The sequence below is a fragment of the Raphanus sativus genome, chromosome 8, assembly GCF_000801105.2.
Source record: "Raphanus sativus cultivar WK10039 chromosome 8, ASM80110v3, whole genome shotgun sequence".
In the NCBI taxonomy this organism is placed as follows: domain Eukaryota; kingdom Viridiplantae; phylum Streptophyta; class Magnoliopsida; order Brassicales; family Brassicaceae; genus Raphanus; species Raphanus sativus.
This window is the reverse complement of record NC_079518.1, coordinates 24,167,833-24,188,547: the sequence shown is the minus strand read 5'-3', so window position 1 is coordinate 24,188,547 and position 20,715 is coordinate 24,167,833. Positions and strand designations below refer to the sequence as shown.

The window sequence follows — 20,715 nt, the reverse complement described above, 5'->3', positions numbered from 1 at the left end:
AGTTTCTTCAACCTCGTACTAAAAACACCCATCCAATCAGTATCTCGGCGTCTCTTTGGCTCCTGGTTGCTCCTCTAGACAATCTTTGAATACCGAACCAGACTTCATTAGTGAAAAGTTATTCCAACAAGAACAGTTGCGCCTTCGACTTCATAACCATCTCCTTAGTTGACCACTTTCTTGTTAATCATTCAAGGACTGTTATCCATGACAGCAACAACTCTCTTTAGTCTTCGATCACACTCCTGGCTGGAACCAACTCATTGGTTCGAGAAGCTTCTTTCTTCACATCAAGAACATCAACGCCTTCTTTTATCCCAACAGTCTCATCTACGTGGTGCCTAGCTCCTCTGAGAAACGGCCTTTCTGAAAATGCTCAGTGTGAATACGAATATTTCACAGGCCTCTTCCCGCGTACGTACAAAACCCCCATGAGTTGTTTACGCAACAAGCACTGTCCCTTCTGCTTTATCGTCAACGCCAAACAAGTAAGAAAACAGAGGAAGTTTCTGTTGCGTGAATTTCTGGATTTTAGGCATACTTATGTAACTGTCTCTCATTCATGCAGTCGGACTATCAGTCAATTACTGTTAACCTTAAACATTTGATCAAACACGAGGACTTGCATACTTATTACCATGGAAATAAAACCTCAGTGATGCCTGAACAACATCACCCATATCTGGATTTCTTTAAATTGATCCCAATCTCAAGCCAGATTTTCTCTCTGCGTTCAACCCAAAGCGAGACCAAACACAGTTGAAGAACCTGTGCAGAGCTGATACAAATCAATTATATGATTCGTCACCTCCAAAGCTTTTCCAGTAAGCCAAGCCTCTCCATTATGGATCTCTCCAAATCAATTATCTTATTGTACTCCTCTGCGAGACCTTGACTCTGAAAATATCACCATAATCAACTTCACATTATGATGAATTTCCTCTTGACCTCAGCCCATGTCACTTTTCTTCCTTTACATGTCCTTACGAGTTGACTAGAACTAATTAACGGACTTGTGATTGCATCAAACAGTATGATAAGACTGATCGAATATCACTTTTCCAACTCCTCTTGTAATAGCTTATCATATTCTTTAGTCTTCAAATCACAGACACCACAAACACAAGCCGGAAGCCGCATACGTCTTCGTTCTCTTATGTCACGTTCATAAGCTTCTTTCACTCTAACCAGCCACAAATCCCCGATCTACCCGAAACAAGATCAAATTCTAGCGGGAACCTGCTCTGATACCAATTGTTGAAACATGATATGTGGCTAGTCTATGTATTCTTATGCAAATATGTTAGAGCGCAAGCATGTAAGTGCATATAGTAAAGAACACACATAAATTTGTTAACGAAGTTCGTTTCCTACATCCCCTGGACCAAGTTCAGAATTAATTCACTAGAAAAGTTGGCAACTACAATTGCTATATGATACCAGCACACATCTGTGCCGACCACTCTTATCTAGAATTACAATGATGAGAGCAACTAGTACTCTTTGTCTTTTCCGACAAATATAGTTCTCTCTAATAATACTACCAGATATCTCAACTGGTAGGACGACGTCACACACATCCATGTGCATCTTCAATAAACCCTAGACCCGTGACTGCTTCTGTCACACGTCTTCTTCTTTTTATACTCAATGCCAAACCCTAAACTTATTATCGGGTTTACTACGAACACAAGGCCCACAAGCATTTCATCAAATAAGAAGCCCATACAGCCTTTCCTTCCGCAACTTCTATTACGTGTCTCAGCAACTCACGTAGCATGCAGGTTCTTGCTTCAAAGACACACCACCATTGTCTTATGTCACAGCCTTGATAAAGCACTCTCACACAACTTATATAAACTCATTCAACACTACTCTTCAATTTTATTGTTAAATTTGAATGTGTGAGCAATTATGACATTATGGATTTATGTCTCATACTCTGTAAATATGCTAACACGATGATCAAAAATATATTTGGTATGATACTAGTGTATTTCAAAATCAAAAGTTTTGGTATTTTATAATTTTAGAAGAATATTGAAATACATTGAAAATTAAAGTATTTTTATGACATAATTTCCTGTTTAGGATCAGTGCAGATCAGATTTCTCAGTCAAATATTAAAAGACAAATAGCTAAATTTATGTAGAAACCCTTGTTGAAGCTGTCAGTCAGTCAGCATGTTCAATGCTTTATTACTTGTGAAGTTGGAGAACATATAAAGCAATGATGTTTATAGCAAATAAATATTAGTGCTATCAAAGTATATAGTTACTAAATAACATGGATTGCATCTAAATACGTAACAGTGAGTCCGATATGCCTTCTTCATTAGATTTTAAAGGCAGAAACTCGCCAAGGACTCTTAGATGCATTAAATCCATTATCCATCTAAACACAACCTTGGTCTGTCATAGCTTGATCTATGTTCAAGAATGCTGCAATCGTTGCTCCGTGTAGAAGTGACCTGGAAAAGAAGAACCAAACCATTTCTTAATACAGAGCATCTTAGACCAGCATAGTAAAACTGACTGATGGGTTTAGTATCATGAGGAGAAACACTCACTCGGGACTTTCTTTCGGATAACCAAAATCATTTGCTGCTTTAAGAGCCTTCTCATAAGTCTGCTTCAGTGCTTCCTATTAATAGCAGAGTAAAACCTCTTAACAGGCAATTAACACATGCCTAAACTGCGAAATTCGAAAACAAATGTGAGGGATGTGTACTTGTAATCTAGACTCAAAATCTTCTGCTGACCATTGCATTGAATTAGATTCACGGAGGACTTCAATTTCTCCGGCGGCAACCTTCAAATAAACTTATACCATTTAGCTATCATCGTCATCATTCAGAATTCAGATGATCTAAGAACTCTGTGTACTTAATGGTAAGAGATACTAATAACGCAAAGGTTAACGAAAGAAGAGTTAAAGAGGGAACTCACTCCACCAGCTCCAGCAGCAATGGCAGGAGCAATAAGAACATTTGCCTTTCTGAAAACATCAACTGCTTCAGCTGTACACGGCATGTTCGAACCTACAGAAGAAAACACACATCCACACTAAAGATTAAAGTGCACACAAAAAAAAAAGGGAAGCTCTGAGAATTTTCATTTGCTTAAATAATATAAGAAACCTCTTTACCTTCTACCAGTAAGCCACAGCCTGCATTGACCAGATTAATAGCATCTGCTTGATCAACTTCATTCTGTGAAGCACAAGGAAACGCCACATCACACCTTTCATTCCACGGCTTAACTTCATCAAAGTATTCCCCCCTTGCATATGTCTTTGAGTAGTCTCTGCATATCAGTTGCATGGAATCAATACAGTTTTAGCAATGTGAAAATGCCATAATAACGTGGGAAAATAAATATACCTAAGACTTCTCTGTCGGGATTTTATATCTCTCAAGAATGCAAGTTTCATATAATCAAATCCGTCGTCGTCCACCAAATATCCTTTTGAATCTGCAAAAAAAAAAATTGCATTAGCAAAACAAAACAATACTACACAGACAAGTTTCTTACATTGGCCTAACTAATCCACTGTCAATGAACTAGGGGTTCCATTTGAGACCTCTAAGGCCTGCCCTTGAAGAAAATAAGATACTCCGAACTGTTTCATCTGGCAAATCAGATCTTCTATAGACTCTAACCTAAACCAAGAGTCACCTTTTATAGTACCATGAGATAAGGAAAACAATAAAAAGGTAGAAATGCTCTTGTTTCAACTCTGAAATGATAAGGTGATTGAATCACCTGAGACAGTAACCGGATGGGCACCACAAGCAATTAGCTTCTCAACAACATGCATCGCAATCTTACCGCAACCACTCACAACACATCTGAAATGAAGTTCAATAGTATCTTGTTGATTTGATTAACGGTAGATAAGAGATTGGTGACTAACAAAATCCCATCAAAGAGCACATATATTCAAGATGAACAAGAAAAAATCCTTAGTCCCTTGATTTCTTTGTTCATATCTGCAAGCATAAGTCGTGCAAAGTACACCTTAAAGGACGCAAATAAATCTTAGTGAGTGATCACATTTAAATATATTTTTTCCTGTTAAACAACAAAAGATTTAAACTAGCCTTACCACGCCATAGCCACTGGCTTCAGTTCTGAGGCTAGAAGCAGCCCAATATATATAATATATATATATATTATCTGGTAGAATCCCTATTTGAGATACCACCCAAGAAAACTTCTTTAAGTTCCTGATATTTACCGTTTAATCATATCAAATACGATTAATTTTGTGTTAACAATTTAATCACATTATGTGATATGTTATGGATGGATCAAAAGTAAGACAGTAACTTCAAAATTGTAGACTATCCACAAATTTATTTATTAAAATATGGTATCCCATATATATTATTGAGTATTGTTTGGATGAATAATTTAAATATTTATCTAAAAATTAATTTAACTTGTGATATATTACAAAAAGTCGTTATACTTGGATCCATTTGAAAAGATTCTGATTTTCTTCTAGGTCAAATCTCATTTAAACAAAATTTATTGTAAGCACTTTAAAAAAAGAGTTAGATAAGAGCAAATTTCAAACATAACCATGCAAGTTTCAATTTTATATTTAATTTGCAAAAACTCATCTATATACTGCTGTTGGAGACACTCTAAATTCCTGATATCTACTGTTTAATCATCTCAAATTTGATTAATTTTGTGTTAACAATTTAATCACATTATGGAATATGTCATAGATGAATCAAAGGTAGTATAGTTGCTTCAAGATTGTAGATTATCCACAAATGTATTTAATAAAGTAGATTATCCCATATATATTATTGTGTAATTTTTTTGATAAATAATTTAAACTTAAAGATTTATCTACAAACTAATTTAACTTGTGATATTACCAAAAGTTATTAGACTTTAATCCATTTGAAAAGATTCTGATTTTTTCTAATTCAAATCCCATATAAACAAAATTTATTGTAAGCGCTTTAAAAAAGTTAGATAAGTCAAAATTTCAAACATAACTATGCAATTTTATACTTTATATTTTTATTTATTTTGTAAAAACTCTTCTATATACAGCTGTTGGAGACACTCTAAGTTCCTGATATGTACTGTTTAATCATAACAAATACAATTATTTTTGTGTTAACAATTTAATCACATTATGTTATGTGTCATGGAAGGATCAAAGGTAGGATAGTTACTTCAAGATTGTAGATTATTCATAAATTTATTTAATAAAATATGTTATCCCATATATATTATTGTGTAGCTTTTTGGATAAATAATTTAAATTTAAATATTTATCTACAAATTAGTTTAACTTGTGATATATTACGAAAAAGTCGTTAGACTTGGATCCATTTGAAAAGATTCTTATTTTCTTCTAATTCAAATCATATATAAACAAAATTTAATGTAAGGCCTTTAAAAAGAGTTAGATAAGTTAAAATTTCAAACATAATCATGCAATTTTAGATTTATATTATTATTTTATTTGCAAAAACTCGTCTATATAAAGCTGTTGGAAATACTCTAAGTTCCTGATATCTATTATGTCAAATACGATTAATTTTGTGTTAACAATTTAATCTCATTATGTGATATGTCGTGGAAGGATCAAAGGTAGGATTAGTTAAATTAAGATTGTAGATTATCCACAAATTTATTTAATAAAATGTATTATCCATATATATTATTATGTAATTTTTGGATAAATAATTTAAATTTAAAGATTTATCTACAAATTAATTTAACTTGTGATATATCACTAAAAAGTCAGTTAGACTTGGATCCATTTGAAAAGTTTCTGGTTTTCTTCTAGTTCAATATAAACAGGGCCGGCCCAGAAGGGAAGCCACCCAAGCCATCGATTGGGGCATCCGATTTAAAAGGGCATATTTCAAATTTATTTTCTTATTAAAGCTTATAAATAAAGAAAATTGATATGCTTTTAACTTAATATAATACTAACATTTTAGTTATAATAATTTGAAATCATAATTTTAAACTTGAAAACTTCAAAATGATAAGTTAATAAAAAACTTCAAAATAATATGCATTAAGAAATAATTGATGATAATATGCTTACAAGACTAATTTTTTATGAATCAATATCAAAAAATTACAAAGCCTAGTAAACTACCTTTTGTTGAAAAATAGAAGATTTTTATCAAACACATAATTTGCTTAATGTGTATTGCTAACTATTCTAATATCGATTATCATAGCTAAAACATTTTCTGAGACTAAAGTTGATATATATTTATTTGTGGTTTACTATGTTATACATGAGATTAAATAGATTAACTAAGACTGATATGATTAAAGATTTATTAAATTAATAAGTGATTTTTTCAAGAAGAATGCAATTATATTTTTAGTTTGTTTACTGTTTCTCTATAAAAATTCAATGTGATTTGATTGTTTTATGAAAACTTTAATTATTTTTATATTAGTGTGTAATTTTGGATAAGAAAATGAAAGGCATAATTTAAAAGTTGGATTAGGGCAGTGTAAAATGTTAGACCGGCACTTCGTATAAACAAAATTTAGTGTAAACGCTTTGAAAAAAAAGAGCTAGATAATTAAAAATTTCAAACATAACTATGCAATTTTAGACTTCATATATTAATGAGATATTAATTCAAAGTCCAGATAAACACACGACAATGCGATAATACATGCAAAACATTTGCATTTTTCACCCCAATTATTCAAATAAAACCCACCTAAATGCAACCGTCCAAATCTTCTCAAACCCTAGCAAATCTTCTCAAACCCTAGCAAATCTTCAAAGGATCTTACTCACCGCCTAGCGTTTTCACGGTGAAAGAGCTCACGGTTAGGCTCGAGCATCTTGCAAAGCCCTAGATACGTCAAGTACAGCACACGGTTCTTTGCTCCGGTCCGGTGACTCCTTGAATGCTTACAGAAGTTCTTGAGCTGCTCCAACGTACAAAAACCCAACGTCTGTCCCAAAAGCAAAAACAACCAATTAATCTGACTCTTCCGTTCAGCAATCACCGGCTTCACCGCCTTGTCACGGCCACAGAGCTCACATCTCGCCGGTTCTGGATTATTCCATATCGGAGGAGCTCGTTCTCTCATAACCCATTTGCCCATCCTGAAAACATTCTCAACCTCCGAGAACTTCTCCCTCAGGTTGTAACTCACCTGATACACTTTCTCGCAGTGTTTGCATTGCACCTCTCCGGTGATGGTAGTGATCTGCTTCGACGCGAGATTCTCCAGGCTTTGTATCCACCCTCGTTTATTCGTCGCCCATGGATACGGCGGCGGGATCGTATCGTCCTTACGGTTAACGCTGGACTGCGATCTGTAGCCACGACGTGACACGGCCGCTGAAGCTACCGGTCTCATGGCTGGTCTTGTCTGAGAGGCGAAAGATGACGATGGGAAGACGTTAAACGACTGTCCGAACGATGGCTGCATCGGTGTTGACGGTCTTGTCTGGTAGATAGAGTTGCTAAGATAGGGGGGACAGTACTGTGACGAAGCAAAGTACTGCGCTATAGAACTAGGTGTCTGCCACGTCGTCATAGGTGGAGCGAAAGGCGATGCTTGTGCTAGAGGAAGCGTTGACGTTGTTATAGTCGGAGTGAAAGGCAAAGGTGGTGCAAGAGGAAGCGACGTCGACGTGGGCATAGGCGGGATCTGATGAGAGGAGTGTGATGTTGAGCCCAAGCTTAGTTCAAGGGGAAGGCGTTCGACATGATCAGGAGCTTGTACGTCGTCGTTTTGAGGTTCATTTTGACGACGTCTATTCGTTGGCCGGTCGTCTTCCCAGTTGATCTGAGGAGGTCTTCTCCTCCAGTAACCTTTTCTGCTCTCGTCGTCCATGTTTCTTGGAGTGGAGAAGAAACGACGTAAATAAATAAACAAATGAAACTTAATTAGGGTTTCGGTACCCAACAAGCAGACAAAAGTGAATGGTAGAAGAAAACGGCCAGAATGTACAAAGAGACAGATGGATTAGGATCTTTTCTGTTATGCAACCAACTTGATTTTCTCTCAATACCCGTTTCTTACGGCCTCGTTAATCTATGGACAGAAAGTTTATAAAATAAGGTTTATAATTTGATTTAAAATATTTTTAAATACCTTTTTCAATGTTATATAATATAAATTGCTTCTTTTTAGATTTTGTAAGAATCTTACCTCCTTTTATGATTTGAAAACTGTTATGAGAATGTTATTGTTAGATTTTGATCAGGATATTTCTTATTTCATTCAACAATATTCGTTTTTAACCCATGATAATTAGGAGTAATGAACCTTTTTGTCTTAAGTTTTGAGAGTTTTTTTTTAACTCAATGGTTGTAAATTTTTACTTTGATCAATCACACACTTATTGAACATATTATTTACTTAGGTCATTGATACTTAGGTCATTGACTACGTCTCATCCAATTCTATGCATAGTATGCTATTCTTTTATGAGAAACTTTATGCTATTACAAGTACCCCGTACATAGGTTTTGATATTTTTGAATGCTTGATCAATAATTTATTATTTAAATATAATTATATTAAAAATGTATAATCTATCACGAATAGCAAAATGACAACGAGTTTTTAATTTTTTTTATTAATCTGGGGGTATTACAGGCCGTGGAAAGACCTAGACTATTCCATAAGGGGGTATACCTCACGGATATACTCTCTCTCCAAGTATGCAAATGAGCCTTAAAACATGGACTCATATTCATGTGATGCCCAGATATATCATAAGATAGTTCATTTCATTAGGATTTGAATTCGCAACCTGGATGTAGGAAGGAAGATATCTTTACTGGCCATGATACTCAGGACAGTTTTTTTTAAAAAAAATTTAGAAGATTTTGAAATGAAATGATCACCCTTTTCATTTGAAAACCTCGAAAATGTTTTAGAAACTCATTCTCCATCATGGATACTCTTACTAAAAAACTTGTAAACGAAAAAAAATTGAGTTGAAAGCGATTTTTTCTTATTAGCCTAACTACAAGGAAATTTTCTTGAACATATTAATTCGGATTGAATTGGTGCCTGGCTTAGATCATTCAAATTTGTTTAACTTAGTTAGAGCACTCTTATTGCAGTCTCTCATAAGGGTTTTAAGGGGGGTGGGATCCACGAAAGTCAGAGAAAAGGAGAAGAAAAGGAGAAAAATGCCCAGATAGAGAAACTGATTCTGTGTGTTTCTGTCAGCATTCCGTGGATCCCACGACACGTGGTAGTCCGCGATTGGTGTAATTTTAATTTTTTTTTCTTTTAAAGTAAAAAAAAAGTAAAAAAAAAATTGAAAAAACACTGTGGGGTTCTGTGGATAAGAGCGCTATTAACCAAAGTGTTAAAACCAAAAACAAATATAAGTCAACTGATAGTCTGATACAGCCCAACCAATAGTTAAGAGAAGAGAGTCCAACATGCAAGAGGGCTTAATCTGGCCTTAATTATATACCAATTACACGCCAAACTGAATAACAATAGAATAAAACTTAACTTCACCCCCTAAGGTGAACCTCTATATTCACCCACCAATAAGAATTAGGGGGGTGTATTCAACTGAGAGTTTCAGGTGATTTGCATTAAAATGACAAATCCACTGTTATTCAAACATGAATTTTAAAAACTCATTTAAAATCCACTGTTATTGAACTTGACATTTCGTAAAGTACTCTGAAATCCACTGTTATTGAAAATATTTTAAGTTGTGAGATTTTAAAGTTTTGAGGTGATTTTAGGGTGTTTGGGTGGAGTTTCTTAGTTAAAAAAAATAAAACTCAAATCCCATTGTTTTAGGTGATATTCTAGAGTAGTTTAACAAAAATCACCTAAACCTCTGCAACTTATTAAAATCATCTAAAACTCCATTAAAAATCAAATCACATCAAATGCTAAATTGAATACATCCCCCTTAGTTAATTGAGATTTGATATCTCTTAAAAAAAGGAAACCAATTAATAAGAATTTAATGAAATAAAATTATGTTTTTAGATAAATAAAAAATAGTAGCAATTACCAAAAAAATTTTTTTTTAATATTGATAAATCCGTCAGAAAATACTAAACCCTAAACCCTAAATTCTAAACCCTAAACCTTAAATTCTAAATACTAAACCCTAAACCTTAGGGAAAAGCCTGAACCCTTGGGCAAATCATATACCCTAAACCCTTAAATTTAAACCAAACTTTAAATCATAAACTAAATCCTAATCCCTAAACCCTAAATTATAACCCCTAATACTAAACCCTAAATCCTAAATTCCAAAATAGTTTATGGTTTAGGATTAAGGGTTTATGATTTAATATTTGTCAAAGAGCTTAGGGTTTAGGGTTTCGCGTTTAGAATTTAGGGTTTAATATTATTGTTTATGATTAAGGGTTTAGGGTTTAAGATTAACGATTTAAGATATAGGATTTGCCCAAGGGTTCAGGCTTTCCCCAAGGGTTTAGGGTTTAGTATTTAGAATTTAGGGTTTAGGGTTTATGGTTTAGTATTTTCTGACGGATTTATCAATATTAAAATTATTTTTTTTGTAATTGCTACTATTTTTTTATTTATCTAAAAACATAATTTTATTTCATTAAATTCTTATTACTTGGTTTCCTTTTTTAAGAGATATCAAATCTTAATTAACTAATTCCTATTGGTGGGTGAATGTAGAAATTCACCTTAGGGGGTGAAGCTAAGTTTTGTTCAAAAAATGTAGCAATACACTGAGAGGTATTATGCGAGAAATGAGAAGTCATAATTGGAACTTTGATCGGCGGGTAAATGTCATTTATTGAGTAATTTATAATAGTTCCTCACACTAAAAATAATCTCGAACCCAAAATTTTAAAACTTCTAGATCAGATATAAATATGATTGACCATATTAATTCACAGCTTTAATAAATTAATATATTCTTTCGTTTCAAAAAGATGCATATTTATTTAAATAAAAAGATGCATATTCTATAGAAAAATTTTGTTTAAATTTTTTTTTTTAATTTCCAATGCAACTTTTTGACAGCTAATAATAAAAAATTATGAAATTCACAAATATTAATTGTATTTTATAAAGTTTTATTGGTTTAAAAACATAGAAAATATAAAATTACAGAAAACTATGCATTTTATAACTAAGATTTACTAATATGTTTTATTAAAAAATGTAAAAATTCTAAAACATATACTATTATTTTGAAACAGAGGGAATAAATCTGCTTAATTAATAGTTTTGGTCGTAAATAATATAAATTAATATCTGATAAACTAATACTATAATTTTTGATTAAGAAATATTTTGGATAATTTTGCGATATATTAATATATTACTAAATTATTTAGACGTTTAGTGTATCTGGACGCAAGACTTGCATGTGTTTTACATTAATTGTACTAATATTTTCAAGTTAGAAGATGCAAATCACACGAAAAGGCATTACCAAAGCCAACAAGACTTTTGTTTTATTTCAAGCCATAGTTATTACTTATTGGAATACAAACTCCTATCCACTAGAGCTACTTTGCTACCCACACAATGTTATCAAGAGGGAAGAAGTGACAAACCGGTGCGGACCTTGGCTCTATCTTCAACACCTTAAAAGCCACGTGATCAGCGTTCCACATCGACGTGTCCATGTGGCAAACAACAGGTCCCACAACTCGTTGTATCCCATCCTCACTCATCAGATTAACCTCAAAGACTTTTGTTCCACTTTTATGACCATGGCAATAGTAAACTACATAAGGGTATGGCATTCTATGACACCCCAAGACCTTAATCCCATGTAACGCCTTAGGAGCCTCGGCAAATGTGTAGTTTAGCAAAGCATAGCTTATTGTGTTTTGGTCCGGCACCGTTACTTTAGTCGTCATGACCTTGATATCAGCATTAGACGCTATTGTTTTCTTGGCAAGATCAAGCATTGACTCCAAAGAAGTACCACAAAACTTGTACTCTCCTTCAATACCCTTGAAATCACAACGTTGCAAAGTCTCCTTCATGGCTTTCCCTTGAGGAGAGTCTTTGGAGATAGAGAAGTGGTTGAGAAGTAAGTCAAGCTTAGACTCACTGAAAGGGATGAGATCAGCTTCTTGTCTTGTGAGAAATGGCGGAACTTTTCGAAGATCGTTTTTGTCGAAGTAAATGGGCAACTTGGTTCCTAATTTTAGGTCATCGATTTTGAAAAACATGTACATAGTAGGATCCTCGAATACACCATCTTTAAACAAATGGCTGATATTTTGACCTTCTTGATCATTGTTCGATATCAGCTTTCTTGACGTGTGTGCCTCCACAACCCACTAACACAAAACCATTTCAAGGTATTTAGAGACGAAAACTTCAAAAAAAAATACTGAAATTTTTACTTTCAATTAAAATTCAAAAATCATCTTTTAGAATTTTCAAGAAAAAGGTGGTTTACAATATTTCTAATACCAATATGTTTCTCAGAATGTATAATATACACTAAGATTATTATACTATATCTAGATTACTTTTTATCCAATTGAGGAAAGAAAAAGTTCTTAAAACAATATAAGAGCCATGAAAAAACTTATTGCGAATGATCTGATATGTTGCAAGATTGTCATCGTGTAGCATTTATATACTGTTATCCGGTTAAGCAGCCCAGGAATAATTCTTTCGAAAAAGACTTTTTTTTTTATAAAACACACATACTCATAGAGAGGTACATAAACATACCAGAGAGAGGAGGAGGAAGAGGAGGGCAGGGAAGGTGACAGAGAATCGCAGAGAAGCCATAGTTTGTTTTTCTTTGCAGAGAGTAATGAGTTCTACTTTATGCCAATGAAGTATGCACACACCCATTTCTCTCTCTATATATAATGATCATTCTACCTTTTTTTTTAATAATAATCAATCTACTTAATTATGTTTATACTGACATATTAGTGTATACCTATACATTAATTAGACTTTTAACGTTTTAGTTCTATTTGAAAGAGTGATAAAATAAACCAATTTCAAAAATTAAATAAATAATGAGAAATATAGTTTCAAAAGAATCTAAGCTATTAATTTAGAGTTTTATATTTATCTACTGTCAAATATTCATTTAAATTTGGGCTTTATTCTAAATTCAACCATTTATTAGAGTCAACTCTTTCCATGCCCCTATTTCTCTTTAAATCTCTTATATTTACAAAGTTACTTAATTCAAAACGACCTTAATACTTCGGTTATCTACTTATACAATAACAAAAAATATTTCAAACAGAACTGATAAACAAATCAGATTTGCTTGTCTTCAGTTACCTGCAACACACTCTAGTCAAATCAATTCATATTTGTCCATATTTTATCATAGTAAACATTAATATATGAACTGCATGTTTCACCATATTTGTCCATCTTTCATCATACTCTATGTAAAATAAAAAATGTGTTTATATTTAAACTAATTCTAACATTTTTCAGAATTTTTAAAAAAATTTCAAGCAGCTATATGGTGGCTGTAAATTGTGTCAAGAGTTCTCAATGAATTTGGTCTTATTTGTCATTTTATTGGAAACTCACGAGAACTTCGACGACTAGTAATCGTAGGTAAATTTGCGACAGATTTATTCTGTCAAAACTTCGTCGAAAAAATTAATAGATTTTAACAAAAGACACTTTGTCAGAAATTTCTGAGAGATTCCCGAGAATTTCTTTGAATTTTATTCCTTTGTTTCTCGTTGGAAATTGAGTATTTTCTTAATTGTAATGAATAAACTACATGCATCATCGGAGTTGTCGAATGTTTAGTGTGATGCTTTTAAAATTGTGATATTAATGAGGAACGGAACTACATGCATGGTAGAGGAGTCAAATGATACTTCGGAAATCATAAAACATATTTACTCTGAATCGGTAATCTCAAAGAAGAGAAATTAGACCAGTGCATGCATTACTTTGACTGATTTGCACTCACTTGCTGACTTGCTACATGTCGTTCGAAAAGGTCTTTCTTATAACACACAAGGTAAATTTACGAGGACATTTTGTTTACCAGAATTAATAGTATTTTTCTTTGACTCCCATCGATAATCTCAAAGAAAAAACATTAAACCCAATGCATGCGTTACTTTGACTGATCCCCACTCAATTGATGACTTGCTCATTTTTTCTCCGTGTCGTTCGAGAAGGTCTTACTCTTAAACACTAGGTAAATTTACGAGGAAATTTTGAACACAATCTAAATTTCCTCCTAAAAGGCTCTCCCTCTCACTCTCTATATATATAAACTTAACGCCCAAGGATTTATTCACAGATCCAGAAAATCCTCAAACAAATCATAACTCAAAAGTTAAAAGACATGAAGCAACAACATTTCTTGGTCGCCTTCTTCCTCGTCCTTTTGAGCTTCCTCCTGGTAAAGCTTCTATGTACTATAACCTAACTAATCAAGATCTGATTTATATATAGATGTATATGTAAAACCAATTTTATATATTGTTTATATAGTTTGTGAATCTGAGTGAAGGAAGACCAGGAGTTGCAGAAGAATATTGGAAGAACGTGATGAAAAATGAGCCATTACCTGAACCAATCAAAGATGTTCTTAACAATCCATTCAGGACAGGGAACGAGAGGTTCGCCAAGAATTTCAACACCAAATCTATCGTCATCATCTACCACAATCCTAATGTATAACTGATTAAATCTATGTATCGGGTTATACATGCACGTCTATGTGTGTGTTATTTAAGCAAATAAAATAATAACATCTGTTTGAGTTGTTATAGACTTATTCTACAATATATTCACAGTGAAGAAACGTTAACGGTTAACCCTAGCCTAGATATAGTGCTAACACTAAAAAATGATTCCCTTTAACCATAACCAAAAAATTACTGCACTAAGCATATAATCAAAATAATGTAAAATGTAATCGACAATTTCTGATTTTATTTTCTGGACAAGAGTCTTAAAATCCATGAAAAAGTTAAAGCGCATGAATTACACTCCTAATGAGACAAAAATACAGAGGTTACAATGTAATACAAAACAACGGTTACTAATTCTTTCTGAATTCTGAATCAAGTAAAGAAGAACACAGACGGGGAAAAAGACAAAGTGCAATCAATAAGGGACAGAATCTGGTGGTGATTTCAACTAAAACTCAGAAAGAAGAATTGAATAAGAAGAAATTGAAGAAACGTTACAAGTGTATCCAAAGACAAAATGATATTTGTTTATTTTAATTGAATTGTTTCTCTTATATAATTGAATATAGAAAAGGGAATTAAAAATTCATAAAGAAAAAGTAAGCAAATTGTGTTAATGTGATGTTCGAACCTTTTACTGGGAATGGTTAATCATTATACTAAAGAGTTTAATCAAATTGAACTAGTGTTATACACGGGACCATATTTTGCTTGCACTTAAAAAAAATTGTTTTTGAAAGATTGCACTTATACGATCTTTTTGTTATACGATTCCAATGTTGTTTCATTTTTGTTTTCATCAAAACGAAACATTTTGTTAGTCACAAACACACACCTGCATCATTAAAACGAAAATTTTTGTTAGTCACACACGCCAGCATCTAAAATTAGAAGTGGATGCATTCAGACAAAGAGTTTGAAGCCTTATAAAAATTACTATGATTTTCAGAGAGTACCTGGAATCAATTTTCATAGAAAGTTTAGATATGGACAAGACTTGGGTTCACCCCCTATGGTGAATCTTCAAATTCACCACCTCTCTAATAACCAATCAAAGTGTCAACTAGACTAATAATAAAATAATTAAAAAAATAAATAATATCATATTTAATAATTCTAATGTCATTATTTAATCCCTAAACTCAAATTATATACCCTAAATCCAAATTCTAAATCCTAAATTTTAAATTATAAACCCAAAATTTATACCCTAAACCCAAATTATATACCCTAAATCAAAACTCTATACTCTAAACCCAAATCTTAAACCCTAAACCCAAACCATAAATCATAAACCAAGAAATCTAAACTTTAAACCCAAAATTATACCCTAAACTCAAACCATATAAACTCTAAACCCAAATCCTATACTCTAAAACCAAACCATAAACCCTAAACCCAAACCATAGACCCTAAACTCAAACCCTAGACTGTAACCCAAACCATGAACTCTAAATCCAAAATTTAATTCTTAACCTTAAATTTCAAAAGAACAACATCAATATTAATCCAAATATTTAGGGTATAGGGTTTGGGTTTTGTATTTACGTTTTGGGTTTAGAGTCTAGGATTTGGGTTTAGGGTATATGTTTGGGTTTAGAGTTCAAGTTTTTGGGTTTATGATTTATGGTTTGGGTTTAGGGTATAGAATTTGGGTTTAGGGCATAGAATTTGGGTTTATAATTTAGAATTTAGGGTTTAGAATTTGGATTTAGGGTATAGAGTTTGAGTTTATGGATTAGATAGTGACATTAGCATTATTAAAATTGACACTATTTTTTTTAAATTATTTTAATTTTTGAAAAAATTATTTAATATTTTTAAACATTAATCTAGTTAGCATTTTGATTGGTTATTAGGGAGGTGGTGAATTTGAAGGTTCACCATAGGGGGTGAACCCAAGTCTTGTCATTTAGATATATACGAACATGCATAAATGTAGTTCAAAAATATTATGTTTGATCTATTCAGTTAAATTTGTATTTTTTGAAAATAAGTCTTCTTTAAAATATAAATTTCCTTAGATCTGATACAATGAAAAATAAAAACAATGAAACTAAACATAATAGACTCGATATATTTAGAATATTCAACTTTTCTTTTTCAACCTTTTTTGGTAAAATAGAAGATTAAACTTGTATATAATAGACTCGATATGCTCTATTATAATTTTTTTAAAAATTGTGGAACACTCAGATCATAACATACAGATTTGCGAATACCCAGTTGCTAATACTCTTTTCCCCAGGTAGAGTGTTAAGTTTTTGTTTTCTTTCCTTCTTTTGAAAGCTGTAGCATATCTTTAATTATTGACAGATGGAATTTCTTCAAGCTAAGGCGACAAAATAAAATAGATATTAAATAAAAACATAAGAAAAAGAATCAGATTATGGACGCAGGACTCCTGGTTCTACTCCGTTTGTTGTAGAGAATACTCCATCATTTTGTTTTGGCTTTTCTTTTGCTGGATTGTATATATCGATCCAATAATGATTCATTTTTGTTAAAGCCAGTTTGTCTTCTCTTTTAACTCTCATGTTTCTCTAGGATGCGAGTAAGAAACGTTGATGATCTATAAATGATGGAGTGAAGATACTCACAATGACATCGCAGAAACATAAATCATGGAGTGAATGTGGTTATAAAGATTGATGCAACCTGCCAAAGATGTGAAGACCATCCAGAAACTGTAAATCATCTCCTCTTCCATTGTAGAGTCAACATGGAAAATATGAAACATGGGGCCTATTTACAATGCAGCACCAAATCATATTAGCCATGACGAGATCAGAAACAATGTTGAATGCCTATTTACAATGCAGCACCAAATCATATTAGCCATGACGAGATCAGAGACAATGTTGAATCCCTGTTGTGCATAACCAAAAGCCAAAGAGAGGATGTAAGTTATTTTCTCTTTCAATGGTTGGAGAATTTGGAAGATGAGAAATGATCTTATATTTGAAGGAAAAAGATGGTCTTTACCAGAAACTATAAGCAAATCTTTGGTGGATTTTAATGTTTGGAAAGACACGGAATGCTTAAACAGGAAATATATATATAAAGCTGAATGATAGTTTATCTGTGAATGTAAAAACAAATACTGCCTCGGATGTAATCCAGCAAACTAATAGCTTCTGTTGTTTTGTAGATAACTCATGGACATCCTCATTTTAAAAAGCAGGGATTGGATGGGCACTCTACAACAGAGACTGCAAACTCCTTGTACAAGGAAGGGCTGCAATCGATTCTATAAACTCAGCATTAGAGACAGAAGCTGAAGCACTACGCATGGCTGTAGTACAGATCAAGAGAATGGGTTTCAACAAGGTAATATTCTGTGGAGACTCCTCAATGTTGTACGATTGCCTATCTAACAGGAAGGGGATGAGCACAAAGATCAACTCATGCACCACCAGACATACATTGATAACATTCTGAACCTTGTTGATGTACCCCAATGTGAGATGACATAGCTGATAATCTAGCAAAAAGGGGTAGAGTGGAAAACTCAAACTACGTAATATTATGGAACTTTTGACTGTACTATCATATGTAATGAAATAATTTAAAATGTATGAAACCATAGTATTTTCATAAATGTGATAGACAGCAACAACGGCGGTAAACAACGTTATGGGTTTATTTTTTTATTTGAATAATTTACCACAGAACAACAGATTTACAAGAAGGTAAAAAACCTCGGAGAAGAGATAAACTGGTGGTCAGAGAGCAAAGGTAAAAGAATCATTTTAGCATTCACATCCTGCTGACCTCTGTGGGTTGCTGGTTCCGACATCGATTGTGTCCGGCAAGTACCTAAGACGAATCATCAAAACAATCAACACAAGTTGTAAGAAACAATCAACTGATCCATCAAAGCACTGAAACTTACATTTCATCCTCTTCTCCACTCTTCATTGCATTCTTGGTAATACACATGAATGCGTCTTCAACATTGGTGCCTTCTTTAGCAGAAGTTTCATAGTATGGGATGTTTCCTTTTGAAGCACACCAAGCTCGAGCCTTCTTCTCTGAAACAACACGGCTGTTTCCACCATCCACATCGATTTTGTTACCGATGACAACAAAGGGGAAGTTCTCTGGATCAGATGGACTCGCCTGCAAAAAACCCCAATAAACCACGCATTAGTTGCATTGAGTAAAGACAATGGAGCATGAATCTGTGTATACACACACATACCTGGATCAGAAACTCTTCCCTCCAGTTATTGAGATCCTCAAATGATTTGGCGAAGTTGACATCATAGACAAGTACACAGCAATCAGCACCGCGATAAAAAGCTACTCCAAGGCTCTGGAACCTTTCTTCACCAGCCGTGTCCCATATCTGTTAAAAATTCAAGACATTGTATCTCGGTATTTCTTATTTCATTCAAAAATATTCATTTTTAACCCATGATAATTAGAGTAATGAACCTTTTGTCTTAAGTTTTGAGAGTTTTTTCAACCCAATGGTTGTAAATTGTACTTTGATCAATCACACACTTTTTTTTTGAAACTTATTGAACAATATTTCTTATAAAATACTTAGGTCGTTGACTACGTCTCATCCAATTCTATGGATATTATGCTATTCTTTTATGAGAAACTTTATGCTTTTACAAGTACCACCAGGCCCGTCCGGACCATAAGGCAGGTGAAACAGTAGCTTTAGGCCACATCTAAATATTTTATTTTTTAGGGCACACTATAATTTTGATATTAGTGTAGCAAAATAATTCAAATAAGATTGGTAATAGATCAATGCGTAAGAAACCTAAATAATTACATTTCTGGGATTTTTGTTTTGTTTTCAACAAATCTGTTTTTATTTTTGTTTAAATGTTTTTGGTACTACTTTTGTGGAAATTTATTTTTCTTTTGAATCTTTTCATATTTTTTGTGTGCTAGAACTATATTTAAAATTTTGCTTTATATGAAGCATTTTCATCTAACTTAATTGATTAAATATACTTATATTTATCTTTTTGACACCATACTTTATTTATATATTAACATATTATTATAGTTATAATATATATATATATATATATATATATATATATATGAGTGTGTGGTTTCTTTTTTCCTATCATTATCATGTAAATGAAAACCTACAGAAAAAATATTTTTTTATTAGAATAAAAGTAAAATAATAAAATAAGATATTAAATTGACCAAATATTAAGGCTATTATCTTAAAATTGTTTTAGGCCACTAAATGGCCAGGAACGGCACTGAGTACCACTTACATAGATTTGATATTTTTGAGTGTTTGATCAATAATTTATTATTTAAATATAATTAAATTAAAATGTATAATCTATTACGAATAGTAAAACGAGAAAGAGTTTTTTTAAAATAAATTTAGATTTTAAAATGAAATGATAACTAAGTACTAAAAAGGGATAAAATGGTCACCTTTTTTCATTAATTTGAAAACCTCGAAAAGTTTTAGAAACTCATTCTCCATCATGAATACTCTTACTAAAAACTTGTAAACGAAAAATTGAGTTGAAAGCGATTTTTCTTATTAGCCTAACTATAGGAAAATTTTCTTGAACATATTAATTCGGATTAAAAATTGGTATCTGGTTTAGATCATTCAAATTTGTTTAATTTTAAATAAGGTGGAAAAACCAAAAACAAAGATAAGTCAACTGGTAGTCTGATTCAGCCCATCTAATAGTTAAGAGAAGAGAGTCCTAACATGCGAGTGGGCTTAGTCTGGCCTTAATTATATACCAATTACACGCCAAACTGAAATAACAATACTATGAAATTGGAAGTGCTGGTTGGAATTGTTACTTTTTACTCTAGATTGTTGTTAAGGATCTTGATGTAACCTTTTTTTCGGTTTAACTGTGATAACTTCTTACGAAAAGTAGCAATACACTGAGAAGTAATATGCGAGAAATGAGAAGTCGTAGTTGGAACTTTGATCGTCAGGTAAATGTCATTTATTGAGTAATTTATAATAGTTCCTCTCACAAAAATAATCCCGACCCCAAAATTTTAAAACTTCTAGATCAGATATAAATATCATTAAC

The 20,715-nt window shown here is 32.6% G+C and overlaps 5 protein-coding genes across 5 annotated transcripts; 1 reads left to right on the top strand and 4 right to left on the bottom strand.

Annotated features, from left to right (window-relative positions):
* Nucleotides 1–2,516: 2,516 nt before the first annotated feature.
* On the bottom strand, nt 2,517–3,065 carry LOC130498663 (uncharacterized). The gene is made up of 3 exons (XM_056992211.1): nt 2,949–3,065; nt 2,731–2,811; nt 2,517–2,643 (listed from the first exon to the last, which is right to left on the bottom strand). Exons 1-3 carry the CDS (start codon nt 3,030–3,032, stop codon nt 2,566–2,568), a joined length of 243 nt encoding a protein of 80 aa, XP_056848191.1. The 5' UTR covers nt 3,033–3,065; the 3' UTR covers nt 2,517–2,565.
* Nucleotides 3,066–6,745: 3,680 nt separating this feature from the next.
* Nucleotides 6,746–8,002, bottom strand: LOC108820344 (myosin tail region-interacting protein MTI1-like). The gene has a single exon (XM_018593298.2). It carries the CDS (start codon nt 7,857–7,859, stop codon nt 6,804–6,806), a length of 1,056 nt encoding a protein of 351 aa, XP_018448800.2. The 5' UTR covers nt 7,860–8,002; the 3' UTR covers nt 6,746–6,803.
* A 3,507-nt stretch (nt 8,003–11,509) lies between these two features.
* Nucleotides 11,510–12,773, bottom strand: LOC108821785 (BURP domain-containing protein BNM2A). Its single transcript, XM_018594778.2, has 2 exons — nt 12,699–12,773; nt 11,510–12,295 (listed from the first exon to the last, which is right to left on the bottom strand). The coding sequence occupies exons 1-2, from the start codon at nt 12,756–12,758 to the stop codon at nt 11,510–11,512; spliced, it is 846 nt and encodes a 281-aa protein (XP_018450280.2). The 5' UTR covers nt 12,759–12,773.
* Nucleotides 12,774–14,266: 1,493 nt separating this feature from the next.
* Nucleotides 14,267–14,747, top strand: LOC108837570 (uncharacterized). Its single transcript, XM_018610602.2, has 2 exons — nt 14,267–14,367; nt 14,460–14,747. The coding sequence occupies exons 1-2, from the start codon at nt 14,311–14,313 to the stop codon at nt 14,646–14,648; spliced, it is 246 nt and encodes an 81-aa protein (XP_018466104.1). The 5' UTR covers nt 14,267–14,310; the 3' UTR covers nt 14,649–14,747.
* A 3,603-nt stretch (nt 14,748–18,350) lies between these two features.
* LOC130499096 (ras-related protein RABG3e-like) lies at nt 18,351–19,016 on the bottom strand (the record flags this gene model as incomplete). Its single annotated transcript, XM_056992999.1, has 3 exons — nt 18,351–18,481; nt 18,558–18,784; nt 18,867–19,016. Coding segments are annotated over 3 exons (444 nt in total), but the record flags the coding sequence as incomplete, so codon positions are not given.
* Between the last annotated feature and the right edge of the window lie 1,699 nt (nt 19,017–20,715).